The sequence below is a fragment of the Cololabis saira genome, chromosome 4 (assembly GCF_033807715.1).
Source record: "Cololabis saira isolate AMF1-May2022 chromosome 4, fColSai1.1, whole genome shotgun sequence".
Classification (NCBI taxonomy): Eukaryota; Metazoa; Chordata; class Actinopteri; order Beloniformes; family Belonidae; genus Cololabis; species Cololabis saira.
Genome location: NC_084590.1, coordinates 6,576,502 through 6,600,581, shown reverse-complemented (window position 1 = coordinate 6,600,581; position 24,080 = coordinate 6,576,502). Strand labels below are relative to the sequence as shown.

General features: G+C 43.1%; 1 protein-coding gene across 2 annotated transcripts in view; it reads left to right on the top strand.

Moving 5' to 3' along the window:
* Positions 1-24,080, top strand: part of sorl1 (sortilin-related receptor, L(DLR class) A repeats containing) — a 184,573-nt gene that overhangs the window by 37,094 nt on the left and 123,399 nt on the right. The window contains exons 1-6 of one of the 2 annotated variants that reach the window (XM_061718704.1): positions 2,982-3,037; positions 19,738-19,839; positions 20,910-21,079; positions 22,033-22,225; positions 22,313-22,430; positions 23,585-23,658. In XM_061718704.1, the coding sequence (XP_061574688.1) occupies positions 19,801-19,839; positions 20,910-21,079; positions 22,033-22,225; positions 22,313-22,430; positions 23,585-23,658 (594 nt within the window). In that variant the 5' untranslated portion in view covers positions 2,982-3,037; positions 19,738-19,800. Of the gene's footprint in view, positions 1-2,981; positions 3,038-19,737; positions 19,840-20,909; positions 21,080-22,032; positions 22,226-22,312; positions 22,431-23,584; positions 23,659-24,080 lie in introns of those variants that run through there. The other variant, XM_061718703.1, reaches the window with a different exon arrangement.

Below are 24,080 nucleotides of genomic sequence, written 5' to 3'. Positions count from 1 at the left end.
TTCGTGGTGGTTTGGTTGCATTGGTTCGTAGAGGTTTGGTTGCATTGGTTCATAGAGGTTTGGTTGCATTGGTTCGTGGTGGTTTGGTTGCATTGGTTCGTGGTGGTTTGGTTGCATTGGTTCGTGGTGGTTTGGTTGCATTGGTTCCTAGAGGTTTGGTTGCATTGGTTCGTACAGGTTTGGTTGCATTGGTTCGTACAGGTTTGGTTGCATTGGTTCGTACAGGTTTGGTTGCATTGGTTCGTAGTGGTTTGGTTGCATTGGTTCGTGGTGGTTTGGTTGCATTGGTTCGTGGTGGTTTGGTTGCATTGGTTCGTAGAGGTTTGGTTGCATTGGTTCGTAGAGGTTTGGTTGCATTGGTTCGTAGAGGTTTGGTTGCATTGGTTCGTAGAGGTTTGGTTGCATTGGTTCGTAGAGGTTTGGTTGCATTGGTTCGTACAGGTTTGGTTGCATTGGTTCGTACAGGTTTGGTTGCATTGGTTCGTACAGGTTTGGTTGCATTGGTTCGTAGTGGTTTGGTTGCATTGGTTTGTAGAGGTTTGGTTGCATTGGTTCGTGGTGGTTTGGTTGCATTGGTTCGTGGTGGTTTGGTTGCATTGGTTCCTAGAGGTTTGGTTGCATTGGTTCGTACAGGTTTGGTTGCATTGGTTCGTACAGGTTTGGTTGCATTGGTTCGTACAGGTTTGGTTGCATTGGTTCGTACAGGTTTGGTTGCATTGGTTCGTAGTGGTTTGGTTGCATTGGTTCGTAGAGGTTTGGTTGCATTGGTTCGTGGTGGTTTGGTTGCATTGGTTCCTGGTGGTTTGGTTGCATTGGTTTGTAGAGTTTTGGTTGCATTGGTTTTGATGAAGAATTTTGACCGCTTGGCCCCTGCAGGGGGAGGTCGCCCCAGTCCTACCTCCTGCAGGGCTTTGAACTGGACTCAAGACCTTTTGAGGAAGCTTCAACTTGCTACTCAACTTCCTACCCCCCGGGCAGATCCCGACACCTGGAAGTTGGTTCAAACAGACATGAATCAAGAGAGCACCCCATGGGGTGATTTGGAGGTCTGTGTCAGTCATGCCAAATGTCTGATAATGACATTTGGCCCGATTCACATCCGACTGTAAATTACTTTTTGTCTCTTGCCTGATTCGTGTATTCCTGCATTTGTTAAACTCCTTGTAATAGAATCTGGTTACAACGTCACTCGAGTCCCAGGGGAGTGCCGAGACTTCCAGCCCCCACAGAGACAAAGACCATACGGACTTCCTGATCCCTAAGGGGTGGTCCCAAAGCTAAAGGATTCACACATCTGACTGGCTCTCAGTGGGCTGGTTTATTCCTGTAACTTTTGTATAAAAACCCTTTGGACAAAGCAATTTGTGTCGACACACCAAATACAGACTCGATCTGTGATGGTCATGTCGACCGCCGGCTGAACTGATTAAAACCTCTCTATACCACGAGCGGACTTCTGAACTGGTTTTTGTAATATTCTTCAACAATTTGGTGCTTGTGACCCGGATAACAATAGACTTTCGATGGGAACTCCTTTTTCCAGACCAACGACACAACCAGCGACTTCTATCTAAATTTAATCAGAGGTAAGGGGTCCATTTTTTCAAAATCCCAAATTATTGTTTCTGGGCTGTTGTCGAAAGTCTGTGAACTGGAGTGCCAGAGAAAGTTGACGTTATCCTGAAATTTAGGTAAGTCCGCTGTGTGGTTGTGAAGGTTATATTTTATTATTATTTTGTGTTATTGGGAAGGTTATTGTAGAGATGTTTTTTAGGAATGCTGGCAATTTCATAACACTTGAATTTGATTGTGTTGTGAGAATGTTCTGCTTCTCCTGCCTTAAGAATCTGACTCGCTCTTCTAAAAAAAGGTTTAATATCTCGGGTAACATTAAAGAGAGAAATGGCGCCATGGTTGGTCTGAGTACCAATAAAAAGATAGTCCAGGGGGACTATTCTTATGCATGCAGGACGTGGGGTCCGTAAGTGTTGGAACACTGATATATTTGTGAGAAATAGACATACTGTATGTAGAAAAACTGTTTTATTTTATAAGTCGGGATGACACGCTCTCCCAAAATGAGGTATATTTCATCTCTGCAAGAATCGACTTGCTCTTCTTGCACCAACAGGAATGATTTGTATGCTCTGTCAAGTGAAGTTTTTCAGTTCTTTAAATACATGTATGGTAATCACGGTACCGATAGTTTTATTTGTTAGTTTTGTTTGTTACTCAGTTAGTATTAAATATTGTTAAAATAACTAAAAAGCACTTCAAACTCCCTCAGATTTTTGGAGGGATGAAGGTAGACGCCGTAATGCAGAATCTCAAATAGCTTTGCTTACTGATCAAAATAAAAAGCTGATGGCTAGAAGGATTTAAAAACACAACGCAGACGAAAAAGAAATTAGAGAACCAGTTAAATGATAAAATCAAAACCTTTATCCGGTGAAACTGATTAAAGAATCAAATGACGATGACACTTCTGATGACGACTGGATTTTACAAAAATCCAAGATCTGTTGCCTACAAAATATGGAGCCAAATAATGGTAAGAGATTTTAAATTAATAAACAAAATGGCTAGAGGAAACAGCGGTTAAACTAACTTTGCCACATGATTTGAAAAGTAAAGTACTTGATGCGCAAAGTACTTGATGCTTGTAGAATTCCCTTTTAATCCCACAGCTGTTGCCAAAATCACACCAGAGCAAGCTCAGACCTTTTTTTCACAGTATTTATTGCCTTAACAGTTCAAAGGGAAAATTGATAATCCCAGGGAACTTTATGCTAAAACAATTTTGACAGCAAAAGAGAATTGTGGTCTGTCACGAGATCAGATTGATGGATTCCCTCCAGGGTACATACAAAATATATATTTGCTAATTGCCCTCCACAAAGGGTAGGCCTGGATAACAAAAAAAAAAAGAATCTGAAATGTATGAAAATACTAATGTCTTTTTCAAAAGTGTTTCCTACACAGGTTGAGCGCTGAGAGGAGGCGCAGAGGAAACAACCAATGATCGGCTCCCATTGGGGTGAGCCAAATCAGAACATCCCAATTTACATAATCGTATCCTGCCTATGGTAAAATTCATCATGTAAGTGCATGGAAATCTGTCTGTGGCCTACTATAACGTCTCTCAATGCATGTATAACTAATCTCTAACTAGAGGTGTCAAGTAACGAAGTACAAATACCTCATTACCTTACTTAAGTAGAACTTTTGGTTGTGTATGCTTCACTGGAGTAATTATTTTTCAGACGGTTTTTACTTTTACTCCTTACATTTTCACGCAATTATCTTTACTTTTTACTCCTTACGTTTTAAAAACAGCCTTACTCTATTTCATTTCGGCTTTTTTTTAAAAAAAAACAAACTATCCAGTTAAATTGTGCCATCCGGATAGAGTGGATTTGGTTGTGGTTGGATGAGAAGTATAAACATATTTGGTTTGTACGTGTCTGCTCTCTGAAACACATGTTAATGCTCAATAATGCACATATATGGTTCTTTAATATATTTGCATTATACTAAGATGCATTCATTTTCAATGGCTTTTAGCCTTAATGGTTTTTCCCCACTTATATTACTTTTACTTTTATACTTTAAGTACTTTTGAAACCAGTACTTTATACTTTTACTTAAAAAAAAAAAAAAATAAATAAATAAAATAAAATAAATAAATTTTGAGTTGATACTTCAACTTCTACAGGAGTATTTTTGAACTCTAATATCTATACTTCTACCTGAGTAATGAATGTGAATACTTTTGACACCTCTGTCTTTAACACTCGTCCTGACCTTTCCTGTTTTCCTCACTGACGGCTCTGCTTATAAAAATGGAATACCATACGCAGGTTATACAATTTGTGATAATTCTTAATTGTTGAAAGCGCCCCCCTCTCCAGCTCCACCCAAGTAGATGAAACTATATACTGATCAAAAGGTAAAACTGTTACAATCTATACAGATTCCAGATATGCTTTTGGTTGTGTATATTGTATCTTATAGATTTTATATATTGTGGGCGAACCGAGCATTTATCTCATCCTCGGAGATAAATGTGGTTAATTGATTGGTGAACTGTTACAAGCCTGTCAACTACCTTCATCTATTGCTTTGTTAAATGTGAAGCCCACACCCAGTCCAACCCTGTTTTCACTAGGCAATGCTTCAGCTGACCATGCAGCAAAAGAAACTGCCAAATTTGGCTTACCTGTCTATGTAAAACTTTGCCCTTCTATACCCACTAACGACCTGGTTTCTCCTAATGATGTAGCTCTCCTACAAGAAGACTACTGAGGTGAAGAAAAAACGGATTGTAGCATTCCCATGGTTGTAAAAATGTAAATAATTTGTGGGTCAGCAACGACGGCCGCGTTGTTGCACCCACATCCTTGTACACGTGAATAGTTGATCACAGTTGGCAATCACAGATGAGAAAAAGGGGGAATGTGTCAGATAGTGTTGAAAGACTGATAAGCTCCAAGATTTGCATCCTATAAAAATATTGCAAACATTATCAACACTTCCCCCCACCGTGATTTTTTTTTGAAGCTCTGCAAATAGACATTATGTGAGGGATATGAAATTATTCTTGTATGAAAATGTTCATGTATGAAAATGTTTTTGTATGTGCAGAGAATTTTAAACTGGACTTAAATGGACAATGTTGACACCTGTTAACACCCATTAGGAAGCACAAAACTCACGCTTCATGAAAGGATTATGGGTAGACCTATGACCATACCAAGCAATTCAGTTCTGTATATATGAAGAAGATGGACTTCCATGCCATGGATGAATCCATGATATCATTCTGTTGTACTCTAAACTTTTGCTGTCCAGTCAATCCACAGACAAGTAAAAGCTGTCCAGTCTCCTCCTAGTCACAAACCGTGCCATAACCTCCAACCCGGCAACTGGGTCTGTGTCAGGGAGTTCCGACGGAAAAACGCCCTGAAACCTCGCTGGTCTAAACCTCAACACGTCCTGCTCACCACCAACACCGCCGTCAAGTGTGAGGGGCGTCTAACCTGGTTCCACGCATCCCACTGCAAGAACACAACTCCTCGACCATGCAGCGGAAACCAGCCGATTCCTTCTTCTTCCTGCCCAGAAGTAGCTGAGCTCCAGCACCTGGGACCTCTGCAGAGGAGCAGGGGAGCAGGGGAGCAGGGGAGCAGGGGAGCAAAGGAGCAGCACAGGCCAAACTGTGACTCCACATGCTCTCCTTCTGAAGAACCGCTTGTTAAGCCTAAAACCAGCCAAAATCCACTATTATAGCTACCTTGCTACAATGGTTAATCGCTGTTCCATACCTCTACCAAAGGATGTTTACTGGATTTGTGGCGTGAAGGCTTGTGAATATCTTCCAAACGGTTGGTCTGGAATATGTGGTCTGGGCCATGCGGTACCAGCCATGAGAATCGTTCACATTGTTAGAAGAGAATTGTACACACACACACAAACACCATGGACAAGATTTTTTGGTGCCCTCGTTCCAAATTACGGAGTCATGGCAGCTTTGGAACAGATAAGATATTTATCCCATGCAGTTGAAGATTAGCCAACACCACTGCAAAAGACATGCCTATGCTCTCACAAGAAATGACTGCTTTAGGGATGATGGATTTATTAGCTTCTCAAGGGGGAACTTGTGCTGTCATTAAAACTGAATGTTGTACATTTATACCCGCAATGCCACAGTCCAAGAAATAACGCATCACTTGAAAGATATTGCCAAAATGTTACATACACCTGTCATAAGTAGTTTGTTTCATTGGTTTAAAGAACAGTTAGGACACGTTGGTTACTTGATTTTTGAATTTGCTTTGTTGGCTTGTTGTTATTTGGTTTCCGACCACATGTCTAAGGTTTACTTGCAAACATATGTATCACTCAAACTATTACTAAAATGATGTACTCCACTGTAAAAAAAAAAAAAAAAAAAAAAAAAAATTGTGAATTGATGAAGAATTTTGACAGCTTGGCCCCTGCAGGGGGAGGTCGCCCCAGTCCTACCTCCTGCAGGGCTTTGAACTGGACTCAAGACCTTTTGAGGAAGCTTCAACTTGCTACTCAACTTCCTACCCCCCGGGCAGATCCCGACACCTGGAAGTTGGTTCAAACAGACATGAATCAAGAGAGCACCCCATGGGGTGATTTGGAGGTCTGTGTCAGTCATGCCAAATGTCTGATAATGACATTTGGCCCGATTCACATCCGACTGTAAATTACTTTTTGTCTCTTGCCTGATTCGTGTATTCCTGCATTTGTTAAACTCCTTGTAATAGAATCTGGTTACAACGTCACTCGAGTCCCAGGGGAGTGCCGAGACTTCCAGCCCCCACAGAGACAAAGACCATACGGACTTCCTGATCCCTAAGGGGTGGTCCCAAAGCTAAAGGATTCACACATCTGACTGGCTCTCAGTGGGCTGGTTTATTCCTGTAACTTTTGTATAAAAACCCTTTGGACAAAGCAATTTGTGTCGACACACCAAATACAGACTCGATCTGTGATGGTCATGTCGACCGCCGGCTGAACTGATTAAAACCTCTCTATACCACGAGCGGACTTCTGAACTGGTTTTTGTAATATTCTTCAACAGTTTGTAGAGTTTTGGTTGCATTGGTTTGTAGAGTTTTGGTTGCATTGGTTTGTAGAGTTTTGGTTGCATTGGTTTGTAGAGTTTTGGTTGCATTGGTTTGTAGAGTTTTGGTTGCATTGGTTCGTGGTGGTTTGGTTGCATTGGTTCGTAGAGGTTTGGTTGCATTGGTTCATAGAGGTTTGGTTGCATTGGTTCGTGGTGGTTTGGTTGCATTGGTTCGTGGTGGTTTGGTTGCATTGGTTCCTAGAGGTTTGGTTGCATTGGTTCGTACAGGTTTGGTTGCATTGGTTCGTACAGGTTTGGTTGCATTGGTTCGTACAGGTTTGGTTGCATTGGTTCGTACAGGTTTGGTTGCATTGGTTCGTAGTGGTTTGGTTGCATTGGTTCGTGGTGGTTTGGTTGCATTGGTTCGTGGTGGTTTGGTTGCATTGGTTCGTAGAGGTTTGGTTGCATTGGTTCGTAGAGGTTTGGTTGCATTGGTTCGTAGAGGTTTGGTTGCATTGGTTCGTAGAGGTTTGGTTGCATTGGTTCGTACAGGTTTGGTTGCATTGGTTCGTACAGGTTTGGTTGCATTGGTTCGTACAGGTTTGGTTGCATTGGTTCGTAGTGGTTTGGTTGCATTGGTTCGTAGAGGTTTGGTTGCATTGGTTCGTGGTGGTTTGGTTGCATTGGTTCGTGGTGGTTTGGTTGCATTGGTTCCTAGAGGTTTGGTTGCATTGGTTCGTACAGGTTTGGTTGCATTGGTTCGTACAGGTTTGGTTGCATTGGTTCGTAGTGGTTTGGTTGCATTGGTTCGTAGAGGTTTGGTTGCATTGGTTCGTGGTGGTTTGGTTGCATTGGTTCGTAGAGGTTTGGTTGCATTGGTTCGTAGAGGTTTGGTTGCATTGGTTCGTAGAGGTTTGGTTGAATTGGTTCCTGGTGGTTTGGTTGCATTGGTTCGTAGCGTTTTTTGTTGTTGGTTTTTAAAAAAACATTTTTAAATCCCCATTTTATCACCCAGTGCTCCTACCTAAGTGACAGTCCTGTCATTTAGCTTTTATTCAAAGCGACTTACATCTGAGAGAACAAACACACCATTTTGCCCAGGAAGCGAGTACAAGACCTTTGTCGTCTTGTGCAGCTGTAAACTGTAATCTGTTCCTTTTTCCTGGTGGTTTTGGAGCTTCAGGTTCATCCACAGGTGAACATCCAGTTGAGGAGGAGGATGTTGATCAGAAGCTTCAATGCCAGAACCTCATCATGTGGAATTGTACCTGTGATTGCAGCTCCACACTTGTACGTTTTCATATTCAGTGGTATGAGGTCAACCTGGGGTTCTTCTCGTGAGTGTGAGTGTTTCCAGCAGTCCCGGTGGCTTCCGTGGTCAGAACTGAGTCATTCCAGTTCCCAGTTATTAAAGTCATCCACTTGGCCTCAGAAGTTAACCTCAAAGCCTCGTTACAGCTAGACGGAAAGCAGCATTTATCTGTGAGTTTATTATTTATCATTGGAAGAGAATTAATTTGGACATGCAGTAGTTCACCTGAATGTTCTCCCAGTTTCATTCACATCTAACCAAGGCAAGTTAAAAGCAGAATCTGTCTTAAAGGGGACCTATTGTGGCATCTAATACCTATTTTAAACAGGCCTTGAATGTCTTAAAAACAAGCTTTTGATTGTTTTTGCTAAATAAATTATAAATTCAGCCTCTCAGCCATGTCTTTATCTTCCCATTCTCTAACCTCATTATCTATGCAGGATTCTGAGAGGGCGGGGCTATGATAATGAGGCTCTGTGCTGATTGGCTGCCTGAATGACGCGATACACCGCTACGAAAAAATGGCGGAAGCTCCGGCCGACGGAGTTAGTTGTGGGTGTGGTTTCACGCATCGGAGGCCAACCGATGTAAATCACTCCTATAGTTACGTAACGACAGGACTTCAGGAGACCACTTTATATATGTTAAAGCAAGAAAAAACATGTTTTTCATAATAGGTCTCCTTTAAAGTGTCTGTTAAAGTTCAGGTCTGAGTCTAGAACCACTCCCAGATTTCTGGTTTGGTTCTTGGTTTTCAGCTTCACTGCCTGAAGCTGAGTGCTGACGTTTAATCTTCCTTCTTTGGCTCCAAACACTTTTTTTTCTGTTTTTTCTTCATTTAACTAAAGAAAATTCTGTCACATCAACACTTTAATCTGATCAATGCATTTGATCAGTGTTTGAATTGGATTATAGTCTCCTGGTGAGATGGTTATATAGATTTGTGTGTTATCTGTGTAGTTATGGTAACACATAGATGTTAATCAACAGGGGCCCCTGAACTGAACCTTGGGGAACTCCACATGTTATTTTTAGCTCAGATTTGTAGTTACCTAAAGACACAAAATAGTCACTGTCTTTTAGATAGGACTCCAACCAGGAAGGTGCTGTGCTAAAAAGTCCCACCCAGTTCTTCAACCGGTTCATCAAGATGTTCTGGACGACTGTGTCGAATGCAGCTCTGAGATCCAGTGAGACCAACATTGAAATGTTGACGCTATCCGTATTGGAGGGGATGTCATTAAGGACTTTACTAGAGCCGTCTCAGTGCTGGGATGTGGAAACCTGACTGGAAAACATCAAAACAGTCATTTACAGCTGTTGAAATGCAGCTTTTTCTATGATTTTACTAAGAAGGGGGAGTTGATACGGGACTATAGCTGTCCATCAGTCACCTGTCTAGGAGCACTGACTGACTGAAGTGAACCTTGTCAGTAAAGAAAGAGGCAAACTCCCTGAAGGTGGGTGGAAGGGTGAGGAGGAGTAGCTTTGAATAAACATTTCACAGGTATTTCCACCTATGTACCGTTTCTTGATAATCTCTGCCTAGAAGCTTCTGTTGACTCCTGGTAACCAAGGTATTGATGAGGTTCTCTGGGTTTTTACACCAACGCAAGGCTCTTCAAACGCATTTATACCTTTTACCTCTTCCTCGCTGGACTGAAGGTTGGCTGCTTGACATCTTCTCCACAGCGAAAGCCCCTCAGTTTATCGGGTGTTTTTGTTCGGACCAGTTAGATTAGGAGGACACTGGACCCGGGACTGCAGGGCTCCTACATTAGCTCTGCTGGGGGAGCCGCCGTTATGAAGTTTACCCCTCGTGTGTTTATTTTCATACCACATTTACTCAAATACATACGGAAGAGTATCAGGGCCATGCAGGAGACAAAATATTTGAGATTTATTTATTGTGCACTTAGAGGAAAAAAAAGTCGAAATGTTGAGATTAATGTTGAAATACAATTTCAAGAATAAAGTCGAAATTTCACCTTTTTTCTCAACATTTCAACTTTATTCACGAAATTTTGACTTTTTTCTCGAAATTGTACTTCAACATTATTCTCGACATTTTGACTTTTTTCTCGAAGTGCATAATGAAAAAAAAAATCTTCCTCCCCTAAAATATTATTTTAATTTTTCTCCTGCCTGGCCCTAAAACTCTTCTGAAAATACATCTTATCGTAGCCCATGGAGACTTGTTCTTAACGTAGCCGTGTCATTTTAGCAGGAGCAGGAATCTCAGAACTTGTCCTTGTTAGGAAGGGGTTAAACGCTTTTAAGGTGTTTAACGGCGACCCGAGCTCTTGGTATTTGTTATAACCCCTGACGTGTGCTTCTCCAGGACTTTGTCCCTGCTCGGTCCGGAGCACTCCTCGGTCAACATTGCTCTGCTTACTTAGTGCTCAACAAACTCTTAGGCTTTTCACAACATTGGTCCATATAGTGAGGTCATGTGACCTTTCAAATGCTCAACATGTGGACTTTATTTAACCAATTATGGGACGTCTGAGGGTAATTGGCAGCAGCACATCAGAATGTATGCCCTTTTTTTTTTTTTTAAAGGGGGAGGAACACTTTTCAGGTTCTCCTTCATAATATCACCATGGGACGCATGCCCCTGCTGCAGACCTCACAAGCATTAATGTCATTACGCCAATCCTGATTGGCTGCTGAAATGTGTAGCACCACCGACCTTAAATATCCAGTGTGCAGGGCCGCCCCTGACCAAACTGGGGCCCTAAGCGCCCCCCCCCCCCCCCCATGGAAACAAAATGACAACAAGCCATTCATCCTGGCAATCTTTATTAATAAAATCAGATTTACTGTAAGTATAGCTGCAGTAGTTTGAATGTATGAGTCAAATAAAATAAAAAAACTTCAACCTGAAATAAATATTAAATAAAAACACTTCAAACTTAAATTAAATAAATATTAAATAAAAAAACTTTAACCTGAAATAAAATAAATATTAAATATAAAACTTCAACCTGAAATAAATGAATAAATAAATATTAAATACAAAACTCCAACCTGAAATGAATAAATAAATAAATATTAAATAAAATAATTCTACCTGAAATAAAATAAATAAATAAATATTAAATAAAAAACTTCAGCCTGTAAAAAATTAAATAAATATTAAATAAAAAACTTCAACCTGAAATAAAATAAATATTAAATAAAAAACCTGAAACATACCCACCTTCAATCTCACTCATATTACTCAGAGAACCGGGGTTATGTAAATAACCTAAAGTTCATTATTATTATCATACAATAATTCACTTCAACAGTTTGTGCTTAATGTTGAAAAGTGTGTTAAAGAGGGAGTGACTTGAACAGGCCGTGTTTGGGGGAAGCATGCAGCTCACATGTGGACTGAGGAAGAGTCTTCATGACAATATGTTGGCTTTCCTGCCAAAGTAGATTCACTTTCAGTTCTGGGCTCATCACTTGAAGTTGTGGCGTTAAAACCGGGACTGTATTTTTATTTATTTTATTTTTATTTAGCCTTTATTTATCCAAGAAATGTCCCATTTAGATACAAGATCTCTTCTTCCAAGGACTCCTGGGGCCTCATTTATCAACCGTTCGTAGAAAAGGTTCTAAATCGTAGGAATGAAATTTAAAATGTGTGTAAGTAAAAAAAAATCCGGATTTATCAAACGTGCGGACACTGGTCGTACGCACATCAGTGATGATAAATCCCACCTGTTCTTAACTGCCGTGCTCGTGCACGGTTACCGTCATTTTCATTCAGAAACGCCTCCAATTGACCATATATGGAGCAACAACAGCTCCCGCTTGGAGGTTTACAAACTTTATTGAACAAAATTCTGTAGAGTTTAAAAACATACATACATACATACATACATACATACATACATACATACATATTAATAAAATAAATATATTAAAATATATATGATATATATTAAACATGCATATATAAATGCCTTAGGTTTTTACCAACTTGGTATTAACCATTGATATATGCACACAAAAAGAGAAAAAACAACGTCTTTGTAATGTATCCAGAATGTGTTTTTAACGCCGTCTCATTCAAGAATCCATGGACATCACTGGTAAACATCTGATCTCAAAAGCTCAGTGTACTTTTCCACATTAGTGCTGTCATCTCTGAAGTGGAAATACATTTAACCAAGAACTCTGATAAAACACCAGACCGAGTAAGGATTCTGGACTTGTTGATTAGAACAGTCTGGATACTCTCTTTCCTCTTCGGTCTGGAGCAAAAAGCATCCATTTCATTCATAAAGCATAAATCAGAGTGTCACCTGCATACACACCGACATTTGTATTAGTAAATACAAGACGGTGCTGAGTGGGAGCACATTAAAGAAGCACAGGTCCTCACACAAAGCCCTGTGGTATTCCTCGGTTAGTATAATCCAGGGGTAGGCAATTCCGGTCCTCGAGGGCCGGTGTCCTGCATGTTTTAGATGTTTCCCTGCTTTAACACACCTGATTCTAATTAATCATCGCCATCAGCTTGTCATCCAGGGCTGCACAATTCTGTTAATGACACAGGTACTTTTATCACGGTGTGCTGAAGCAGGGAAACATCTAAGACATGCAGGACACCGGCCCTCGAGGACCGGAATTGCCTACCCCTGGTATAATCCATGTTTCCATGGTGATAGTTAATCCCAGTGTCTAGCGATGCCTCCTCTGGACAACGTTAACATCAGTTTTCCTTCCTTCCACAATGAAGTTTTGACCATAGCTGGGTAGAGTATCCAAAAACTGTACTCAAGTAAAAGTACTGTTACTTCAGAATAATATGACTCCAGTAGAAGTAAAAAGTAGTCATCCAAATAATTACTTGAGTAAAAGTAAAAAGGTACTTGGTGAAAAAACTACTCAAGTACTGAGTAACTGTTGAGTAACGTCTGATTTATTTATTTAACACAACCATTCAAACAGACAAAAGTACAAAATAATCATCTTAAGGCAAATTAAATCAATAAAATAATAAGATAAATTAAAATTAATAAATAGCTTAAATTAAAATAATCTTAAAGTAAATTAAAGTACTTTAATAAATAATAAAATAAATAAAATAACCGAATAAAAAAATACTTGTACTTTTCTTTTTTAACCAGGCAGAACTAGAACAAACATGAACTCATAGAAACTCTGTGTGTGTTTGAGTCTGTGTAAATGTGACAAAACATGCAAAAACAAACATTTTTCCCAAAGAATCACCCAGTGATGTCATGAGATTGACGCGTACGTGGATAAAAGGGATAAAAGAAAAGTAACAGCTCAACGTAGCCTAATGTAGCGGAGTAAGAGAAACAGTTTCTTCTTCACAAATCTACTCAAGTAAAAGTAAAAAGTATAGTGATTCAAAACTACTCCTAAAAGTACATTTCCCAAAAACGTACTCAAGTAAATGTAACGGAGTAAATGTAACTCGTTACTACCACCTCTGGTTTTGAGTGTTATTAAGAGTCTCTGCATTGTAGTGTGGACAAAGGTTTCCATGGTTACCGGTTGATGAACGATGGTTCTTGTGTCAGTGTAGTGTGAGGGGTCAGAGGTCACAGGTGTCCCGTGTCCTTTAAAGACTGAAATTCACCCGGATTCCTGGAATGAGTTCATGATACTCTGAGCTGTAGGAGGAGAATCATGTAAATCCTGGTAATTCCCAGCGGTTTCCGTGGTCAGAACTGAGTAATTCCAGTTCCCACTTATTAAAGTCTTCCAGCTGGGCTCAGAGGCTCAAAGCATCATTTCAACCAGAGGAAAAAGCAGCATGTGTCTGTCATTGTATTATCTTAAAGAAAATGCATTTGGACATACAATAGGTGAAATGTACCTGAATGTTCCCCTAGTTACATTCATTTATAACCAGGACAGTGATGAAGTGAGGGTATGGCACCAGTTGTCCAGTTATACAGGATCTCATGTAGAGGTCTGAAGAACCTCTGACTGAAGACACTCAGTTCCTGAATCACTGCGTTGTGGAGAGGATGTTCATGATGTTCTTCCTTTCAGGAAGTATCCTCCTCCAATCATCTCCAGAGGGTCCAGAACAGAAGCAGCTTTCTTTTACCAGTTTCCTTAAGTCTCTGGTGGTGATGCTGCCCCCCAACAGATGACTGCAGATGAGACTGAACTAAGGACCAGTCCCAATCCCCCCCTAGTCCTACTTTTCAGCACTACCCCTAAATTTTGCGTGTTCCCGTGAGGGTAGTGGTGTCCCAATTCTTCTTTTCACCTAGGGGTAGTGGCTTATTTAGAGGTAGTGCTTATGAATCTAGCCCTTCAGAGCGAGGGTTTTCAGATGCTGACTAGCTGACCTAGGGCTAGAAAAATTTCCCAGAATGCTTTTCGTCGTCATTTGCGGACTGAATAAAAAAAAAAAACATGGCGGACATTTCTTATTTTTTAGTGAATAAAATCAATATTTTGAGTTAGTTTCTGCATAAAAATGCGTCTTGATTACATTTCTAGCGATAAATATATATTTTACTTTCATAATATTCACTCAATGAATGTACATAATCACTCGCTTGCTTGTTGTTGCGAAGTCTTTTTCAAACCTCGCCAGAATAAAGGCTGATTTATGGTTCCGCGTCACACCAACGCAGAGCCTACGGCGTAGGTTACGCGGCGACGAGCGCCGTACACCGTACCCTACGCCGTACCCTACGCCGTACCCTACACCGTACCCTACGCCGTACCCTACGCCGTACCCTACGCCGTACCCTACGCCGTACCCTACGCCGTACCCTACGCCGTACCCTACGCCGTAACCTACGCCGTAGGCTCTGCGTCGATTTAACGTGGAACCATAAATCAGCTCCTGAGCCGGCGGCTCTTCTCATCCCGAAATTTTCGGAGCAAATTTCTTAACAGCGTTATTTGGATAAACTGAGCCCAGGTTGGGGATCTTAACGGTTACTTTTACACCTGAAAAAATATTAAAACTTAATAAAGTGGCATATTAACAGCGCTACAGCTGAAATTAAAACAGCTTTTATCTCTGGGCTTCCTGATATGGTGTGACGTTTGTGCAAACGTAACTACACAGTCGCTTACGTACCCGAACGTAAACCACGCAGTGACGTAGCAAGCTAAATTTAGGGCTGGTGCTGAAAAGTAGGGGTAGGGGGAGTATTGGGACTGGGCCCTGGGAAGATTACAAGGGCCCTAAAATCTGTGGCTTGATTTTTAGGGCTAGTGGTAGTGAGTTGGGGGTGTATTGGGATTGGCCCAAAAGATGTTCAACATCTTTCTGCAAATGCTGCAGGACCTAAACTTCCTCTAGAAGTAACGTCAGCTCTGTCCTCTCTTATAAGCAGCACCAGTGTTGTATCTGGAATGGATATGGAAGACTTGTGGACCCCGTTCAGGGGCCTCCTCCTAAAGGTCCTCAGCCGTCTCCTTTCCTAGCTCAAGCTCCTAAAACTCTCTTTAAATTCAACTTTCATTGAATTTAAAGAGGCAAGTCAAAGACGGGGAATGTGAGAGGAGAAGAACGATGACATTCCCTTCAGAGCCGTGTTGGCTGAAGGAATGTGTCTGGAAAAATAAGTTGTGGGTGAATTGGGGAATCTGAACTTATCCTTAACTTAACAATTTGTAACGCATCATAAAAAGTAACAGTTATAAACACTTAATTCTGGGACGTATTAGGGACCAAAGGTTTTATTTGAACGTGTACATGTTTGTGAGCCTGCTAGCGGAGCTGTGATGTCATCAACACTGATGTTTCACCTGCAGATGACCCACACGTCCTCTGTCCTCTGGCCAACGCCCAGAGTTGTTCTTGAGTGTGGACTACCAAGAACACAAGTCCAAACCTGACGTAGTTGGACCTGAGAGACGAACCGTTACTGAACATCACCGCCCGTTACAAATTGGTTCAGACTTTCACAGACTGTTTCAGAATGTAGTTTTTACTACAAAACACATAAACCACTGCAGCATGTTGAAATACAGTTGGAAGCAGTCACTTGTGGGAGGTCGTTGTCCACGATGTCCCGCAGGAGAAGAGGGTTCAGAAGCGTTGGAGGACTCGTTGGACATCTATTGGCTTTTCCACTAGTACCTAACCAGCGCAACTCCTCTCTCCTCAGTTTGGTTCTTTTCCACCAGGGGTCTAACGTGCAGAGTAGATACTTTTCTGTATCTATTCTGCCGAGGTTCTAAGCTGCTGAGTCGGCTGTATCTGCCATCATCACACTACAGGCCACCGATTGGTCGGGGGGTTGGAGTCAGACGTCTGAGTCAGGAGGAGGAAATCAGAGAAAGAGACTCTGACGGATTCTGGTTCATCACAGAAAAAGTCTGTTTCATGATCCAACTCTGAGGGTCAGATGTTCATAAACCTGGTGCTGAGGAGAGAATTAAAAAGATCTAGACGGAGATAAGGAACGACCAGATCTACCAGGAGCTCTGTCTCTTCATAGCTGCTCACGGCTCCAGATGACTTTTCAGCAGCGCAGAGACAAACAAAAATTAAAAAGTGTCGCCGCTTGAAGCTTCTCTCTCATTTTTTTAACTTGATATTGAACACAAGCCACAGATCCAGCAGCACATCTATCATCTCCTCCAGGTTCTACATCTTTAGTGTTGTTGTCTTCTTCATTTAGATACACAATCAAATACGTCACAGCAGCTTCTCCAACCTCCTACTTCTGCTCCAGGTGCTGAATTGTAGTGGAAAAGAAACCAGGCCGAGTTGAGATGAGTCGAGCCGGGTAGGTACTAGTGAAAAGCGCCTTATGAGGCAGTAACGCGTCTACGTGACCTGCTACCTCCTGCAGAGATGACCCTTTTAAGACAGACTTTGAAAAATCCACCTTGTGTAAAAGGGCAAAACTTTGAGATAAATAAGAGTTCAGGAACTGACGTCTTTTTTACTGGGTCTATTATTTAATTTGCATTTCCATCTTGCAAAAGTTGGAGTGTGCTGGAAACAGAGCAGGACTTCCAGGAGTCCGAGTTGCCGTGCTGCAGGTTGTGGAGTAATATCCCGTTATTCCCCGGCCGCCGGCCTTGCTGGGCTGAGCTGATCCCAGACACGGGAGCGGCGCTCCCAGGATCAGTCGGAGGGAACACGAGCTCAGTGTGGAATGTGGCGCTCACGCTCGGCTGCCGCTCCCGTTGGACCTGCAGTTCCACTGGAAAAATGTCTCGCTGGCACGTGAAGGAACATGGTAAACGTTCCCTTGTACAGTTTTCCTCCCGTCTCCCCAAGTAACCTGATCTTCATCAAGAATGGATGAACCTGAAAAAGTCTGAAGAAAACTGCAGCTGTGTCAGATTTAACTCTAGTTTCATTGTCTTGTACGGAAAATAGAGTATTAGGGCCATGCAGGAGAAAAAACATTTGAGAGGGGAAGATTTTATTTTATTGTGCACTTCGAGAAAAAAGTTCAAATGTCCAGAAAAAAGTCAAAATGTCGAGATTAATGTTGAAATACAATTTCGAGAAAAAAGTCGAAATGTGGAAAAAAAAAAGTCTAAATCCGTCAGCCTGAGAACAGTCAGTGTCCAGCTGAACTTGCTGAACGACATCACAACCCTCCAGACTCCTGTCTTATAGAGGATATCATGGAGCCACACATCATCTGGGCTGCAGCTCGTCCCGTCCTCCTCACCGATGCCTCTGAAGCCACAGCTTCTTCTCAGCAACACGTACATCCATCTGAGCAACTCCGTTTAAAATTCTGACATTTTTGTACATTTTGACTGAAATTCTGCTCCATGAGCGCTGACACATGTGGTCGTCATATGAGGATCAGACAGAACCGGAACGTGAGAACTCACACCACCACACACCCAACTGACTGCAGATGTCATTCGTGTTGTGTTCTTAGTGTTGCTCTTCTGGTGGTGCAAGTAGAATTTACAATGTCTGACAGAGAGAAAGTCTCCCAAAGTTGGATTATTCTGGACAAGACACGTTTTTGTGTGGCTCTGTCCTCTAAATTTCTGTCTGATGGAGTTCACTGTTGTCTAAAGCTCACCTGTCCCTCTCCTGGTTTTGATTCCCCTAAAACACCAGGCTGCTGCTATAGAGGACCAAAACACCACCCTCAAGATGTAGAGAACCAAAACACCACCCTCAAGATGTAGATGACCAAAACATGGAGCTGCAGCTGTAGAGGACCAAAACACCACCCTCAAGATGTAGAGCAGTGTTTCCCAACCCTGGTCCTCGAGAGCACCTATCCAGCATGTTTCCCTGGTTCAGCACACCTGTGTCATCAACAGAGATGTGCAGACCTGGGTGACAAGCTGATGAGGACCATTGATTCAATCAGGACTGTCTGTGCAGGGAAACATCTAAAACATGCAGGACAGGGGGTCCCAAGGACCAGGGTTGGGAAACACTGGTCTAGAGGACCAAAACACAAACCTCTAGCTCTAGAGGACCAAAACACGAACCTCAAGCTCTGGAGGACCAAAACACGAGCCTCAATCTCTAGAGGACCAAAACACGAACCTCAAGCTCTGGAGGACCAAAACACGAGCCTCAATCTCTAGAGGACCAAAACACGAGCCTCAATCTCTAGAGGACCAAAACACGAGCCTCTAGCTCTAGAGGACCAAAACACGAACCTCAATCTCTAGAGGACCAGAACACGAGCCTCAATCTCTAGAGGACCAGAACACGAGCCTCAATCTGTAGAGGACCGGAACACGAGCCTCAATCTGTAGAGGACCAAAACACGAGCCTCAATCTCTAGAGGACCAAAACACGAGCCTCAATCTCTAGAGGACCAAAACACGAGCCTCAATCTGTAGAGGACCAGAACACGAGCCTCAATCTGTAGAGGACCAAAACACGAGCCTCAATCTGTAGAGGACCAAAACACGAGCCTCAATCTCTAGAGGACCAAAACACGAGCCTCAATCTCTAGAGGACCAAAACACGAGCCTCAATCTCTAGAGGACCAAAACACGAGCCTCAATCTGTAGAGGACCAGAACACGAGCCTCAATCTGTAGAGGACCAGAACACGAGCCTCAATCTGTAGAGGACCAGAACACGAGCCTCAATCTGTAGAGGACCAGAACACGAGCCTCAATCTGTAGAGGACCAGAACACGAGCCTCAATCTGTAGAGGACCAGAACACGAGCCTCAATCTGTAGAGGACCAAAACACGAGCCTCAATCTGTAGAGGACCAAAACACGAGCCTCAATCTCTAGAGGACCAAAACACGAGCCTCAATCTCTAGAGGACCAAAACACGAGCCTCAATCTCTAGAGGACCAGAACACGAGCCTCAATCTCTAGAGGACCAGAACACGAGCCTCAAGTTGTAGAGGACCAAAACACGAACCTCAATCTGTAGAGGACCAAAACACGAGCCTCAAGTTGTAGAGGAACAAAACACCAATCTAAAGCTATAGAGAACCAAAACACAGAGCTGCTCTGGTTGGATTTTTCTTCCTTCCTTTTTTTTTGAGGAACCTTCAGACCAGCGCTGTTAAACGTGTGAGGACCGTCCACATGGGTCCTTCTGCAGGTTGACTTTTACATAGATGTGTGCATGTGCAGCATTTTACAAGCTGACTGGTACTTTTTAAATCTGGTAACATAAAGTCTTCATATAATGGGTTGGGTCTTGTGCGTTAGGACAGAAACATCCCCCCAGCAGGTGAACCCACCGCTTGTGTCCTCCCCAGTGTTCCAGCTCGTTTCCTCACAGCTTTTGTCACCGTTTTGTGCTGGTTAAGGTTTCTTCCATGACAGCCGGGATCTGGGTGTCTTCTCCAGACCGGAACGGCTCAGAACTGGGATATAACCGTCTTCTGTGTCCTCTGTCTGTTGCTGCAGAAACAGTTTGGCAGCCACGATCCTTCGTCCGTCCAGCTCTGGGTGTCCTACAACCGCCAGCCCATGAAATCAGCTCAGTTCAGGACCCGACACCCCATCACAGTGAGTTTTCACCCATACATACAGACACACATTTCCATAACACTTCTTCCAACATCGACTCTTTATGTCATTGTCGAGGTCGGAAGCTTTATATTCACCCTCTTTCATCGTCATTTAGGAAACGCGTTCATTGAACACGTTCATTTCTGTGAGAACGTTGAACTGAATGCAACATATTTGCAAATAAAGAACTTGAACGTGAACTTGTTAATTCTGCAGATCACGAACTGGAATTTGAACTGTTCAGATTGTTCAGCGGGCGGCACACACATTTAAAATACTCTTCACACTACATTACCCACAATGCAGTGCACACCAGCAGCGGTCCGAGCCCGGTGCATCTTTACATGACCAGTGAAGAGAGAGACGATGCAGATGCAGATGATGATCCTTATCATTATCTGCTGGAATTTTACACATCGTCTCCCAAAGAGTCCGACGGTAAAAAAAAAAGTCTAACCTTTCTGTGGAAATGATGTCCACCTGTGCTGAGAAAACTAGTCTGAGCGTCTGCCTCGTCAACTTCACATTTAAAACGTCATGTGGAGTTAAAGCATCCGTCCAGTGTGAGAAAATATCTGCAAGTCCTTGACAATCAAACAAAGTGATCAGGAAAGACCAAGAAGACCCAACAGCCCCAAACAACCCCAGTCCCTGCTGCTCCTTCAGGGGGAGGATTTACCTGCAACAGAAACACTGATAATGGACTACATTGTTGGAGATTTACAGCCCTGAGTAAAGTTGAAAAGCCACGAGGACAATACATGATTGTTTAGTGAACAGTTTTAGGATAGGGGGAACTGAATTTGAACTAGTTCAAAGTGAAAATGGTGAACTATGAACGTGAACTGTTCACTTTTGAATCATGTGAACTGAACTTTGAACTAGTTGATGAGAAGTAGGAACTGGCACAACACTGGTGCTGATGTCCGCCAACACGGCCACTGTGTAGCAGGTGGTTTGATTTGTGCAGAATAAAGATGCCCGAGCGTCGGCCGGGGGGTCTTTACCTCAGCAGTAACGCGTCTGGACTCTGATGCCCCGTCTCTCCCCCCCCGTCTCTCCACCAGGAGTACTACATCGCTGACGCGTCGGAGGACCAGGTGTTTGTGTGCGTGAACCACCGGAACAACAGCACACACCTCTACATCTCCGACACGGAGGGGCTGTCCTTCTCTCTGTCCCTGGAGAACGTGCTGTACTACAGTCCTGAAGGATCGGCCAGCAACACACTCATCAGGTCTCACACTCACACACTCTCTCACACACACACACACACACACACACACACACACTCACACTCACACTCACACTCACACTCACACTCACTCTCTCTCGCAGAGTATTTTTAATTTGATATTCTCTTTATCAAGTGCAGGAGTCGGCAACCCAAAATGTTGAAAGAGCCATATTGGAAAAAGTGAAAAGTCTTGTATAAGCCTTAGAATGAAGGCAAATGGCGAAAGGAGAAATGTTGAAAAAAAAGTCGAAATGTCAAAGAAACAGTAAAAATTTCGAGAAAAAAGTCGAAATGTCAAGATAATGTTGAACTACAATCTCGAGAAAAAAGTCGAAATGTTGAGAAAAAAGTAAAAATGTTGAGAAAAAAGTAAAAATGTTGAAAAAAAAGTTGAAATGTCGAGAAAAGTCAAAATTTCGAGGAAAAAGTCAAAATTTAGAGGAAAAAGTCAAAATGTTGAGGAAAAAGTCAAAATTTCGAGAAAAAAATTCAAAATTTCGAGAAAAAAATTCAAAATTTTGAGAAAAAAAGTCAAAATTTTGAGAAAAAAAGTCAAAATTTTGAGAAGAAAGTCAAAATTTTGAGAAGAAAGTCAAAATTTCGAGAAAAAAGTCAAACTTTCGAGAAAAAAGTCGAAATGTCGAGGAAAAAGTCGAAAAAAAAAAGAGGAAAAAAAATGGTCAAACATTTTTGAAAAAGCTCTAGGGCGGCGCTAAAGAGACTCTAGAGCTCTAGAGCCGCGGGTTGCCGACCCCTGATCTAGTGGAAATGTATTTGGTTTGCTTTTATTATGTTATGTTTAGTACTGTATTATTTTAAAATGTTGGCGGACCCCAGGAGGAATAGCTGCAGTCATGCTGTAGCTAATGGGGATCCTAATGAAACAATTAAACACACACACACGAGCAGCTTCCAGGGCGAGTCCAGGGGGTGACGGGTCCTCCCTGTTGCAGGTACTTTGCCAGCGAGCCGTTTGCGGACCTGCACCGCGTGGAGGGGCTGCGCGGCGTCTTCATTGCCACCCTCATCAACGGCTCCGTCAGCGAGGACAACATGCGCTCCGTCATCACCTTCGACAAGGGCGGGACGTGGGAGCTGCTGCAGCCGCCGGTGGCCGACAGCCTGGGGGGAACCGTGGACTGTCAGGTACGCCGGGGAGGCTCCTCCAGCGGAGCCCCGGGGCTCGCACACGCAGCTCCCCTCATTCATCTGAGTGTCTCTCCTCCCTCTCAGCTCAGTAAAGGCTGCTCCCTCCACCTGGCCCAGCGCTGGAGCCAGCTGTTCAACATCCAGCTGAGGAGGATGACCATCCTCTCCAAGGACTCGGCCCCGGGACTCATCATGGCCACAGGTGGGAACACAGACGCCCACAAACCCCCAGATCCAGAGGAGTTTTATGTTCACACACAGAAAGAATTAAAGCTGCAAGCAGCGATGAACGGGCCCTCGCACCCTTGTGCACGTTCAGGCTGCAGTGGAAGCTTGTATGACTTGCATGTAGATTCTTCAGAACTGGACATTTAGTGGATGAAACCACCCACGACTCTCTATATCAAACCATTCAAAAGTTATGGCAGAAAGTAGGAACTATCAGATATCGACCAATCAGAAGAAGGGGCGGGGCTAGTTTGCACCAATTATGTTCAAGGACTCAATACCGAGTCCGATGACTCCACCCACGAGTCTTTATGTCAAACCATTCAAATGTTATGGCAGAAAATAGGGACTATCAAATATGGACCAATCAGTGGAAGGGGGGCGCGCTTTTTGGCGTCTATCGTTGCCACAGTAACGCTTTTGACTGAGGAAAGTAATGCCCATTCTCGCAGGATGGAGACACACATTTTGATGTATAACACACCTGGGTGCACGTTACGGTTCGGGCCGTATTAACGGCCGAAGGAATGGTAGAAATTGCGCCAAAATTATACGATTAATTCAAAATGGCCGACTTCCTGTTGGGTTTCGGCCATGGCGCCAAGAGACTTTTCTTTAAGTTGTGACATGATACAGGTGTGTACCGATTTTCGTGCATGTACGTCAAACTGTATTGTGGGGCTTGAGGCACAAAGTTTTCTAGGGGGCGCTGTTGAGCCATTAGGCCACGCCCATTAATGCAAACCATTAAATATCACATTGTTCACCAGGCCTGGCTTGGTGCAACATTTGGTGACTTTTTGGGCACGTTTAGGGGGAAAAAAGGCCCTCCTTTCGTAGAAAGAAAGAAAGAAAGAAAGAAAATAATATAATTCCTACAGATACAATAGGTGTTGGTGTTGTTAGCGTGTGTGTGTGTGTGTGTGTGTGTGTGTGTGTGTGTGTGGGTGTGTGGTGTGTGGTGTGTGGTGTGTGTGGTGTGTGTGGTGTGTGTGTGTGTGGTGTGTGTGTGTGTGGTGTGTTTGTCTGATGTGGTGTGTGTGTGTGTGTGTTGGTGGTGGGGTGTGTGTGTGTGTGTGTGTGTGTCTGTGGTGTGTGGTGTAACAGCTTCTGGTCTTGTGGTTGCAGGATCTGTAGGCAGGAACTTGGCCAACAAACCCAACGTGTACGTGACGAGCAGCGCTGGAGCTCGCTGGAGAGAGGTCAGTCCAGAACCAGCTGACCCGCCGCTGACCCGTCACAGCGGACCAGCCAGGGTTCAGAGGTCCAGACCTCTGAACCCTAAAGTCCTCGGGGTTAGAGGTCTGGACCCTCAAGTCCTCGGTAGAGTTGTCCCGATCCGATCACGTGATCGGAAATCGGGGCCGATCACGTGATTGCAGACTCGATCCGGACTCGGACGTTATGAGCCGATCAGGAATCGGATATATATATATATCAGGGTTTCCGTTGTCCGGTAATTGCCGGACTTTGTCCGGTAAAATATGCCGAAGTCCGGTATTTTATAATCTCTCCGTTCAAAATGTCCGGTGAAAATACTCACTGGCGCCGACATCCACGTGTGCGTTGATTTATGGTTCCGCGTCGCACCGACGCAGAGTCTACAGCGTAGGGTTCGCGGCGA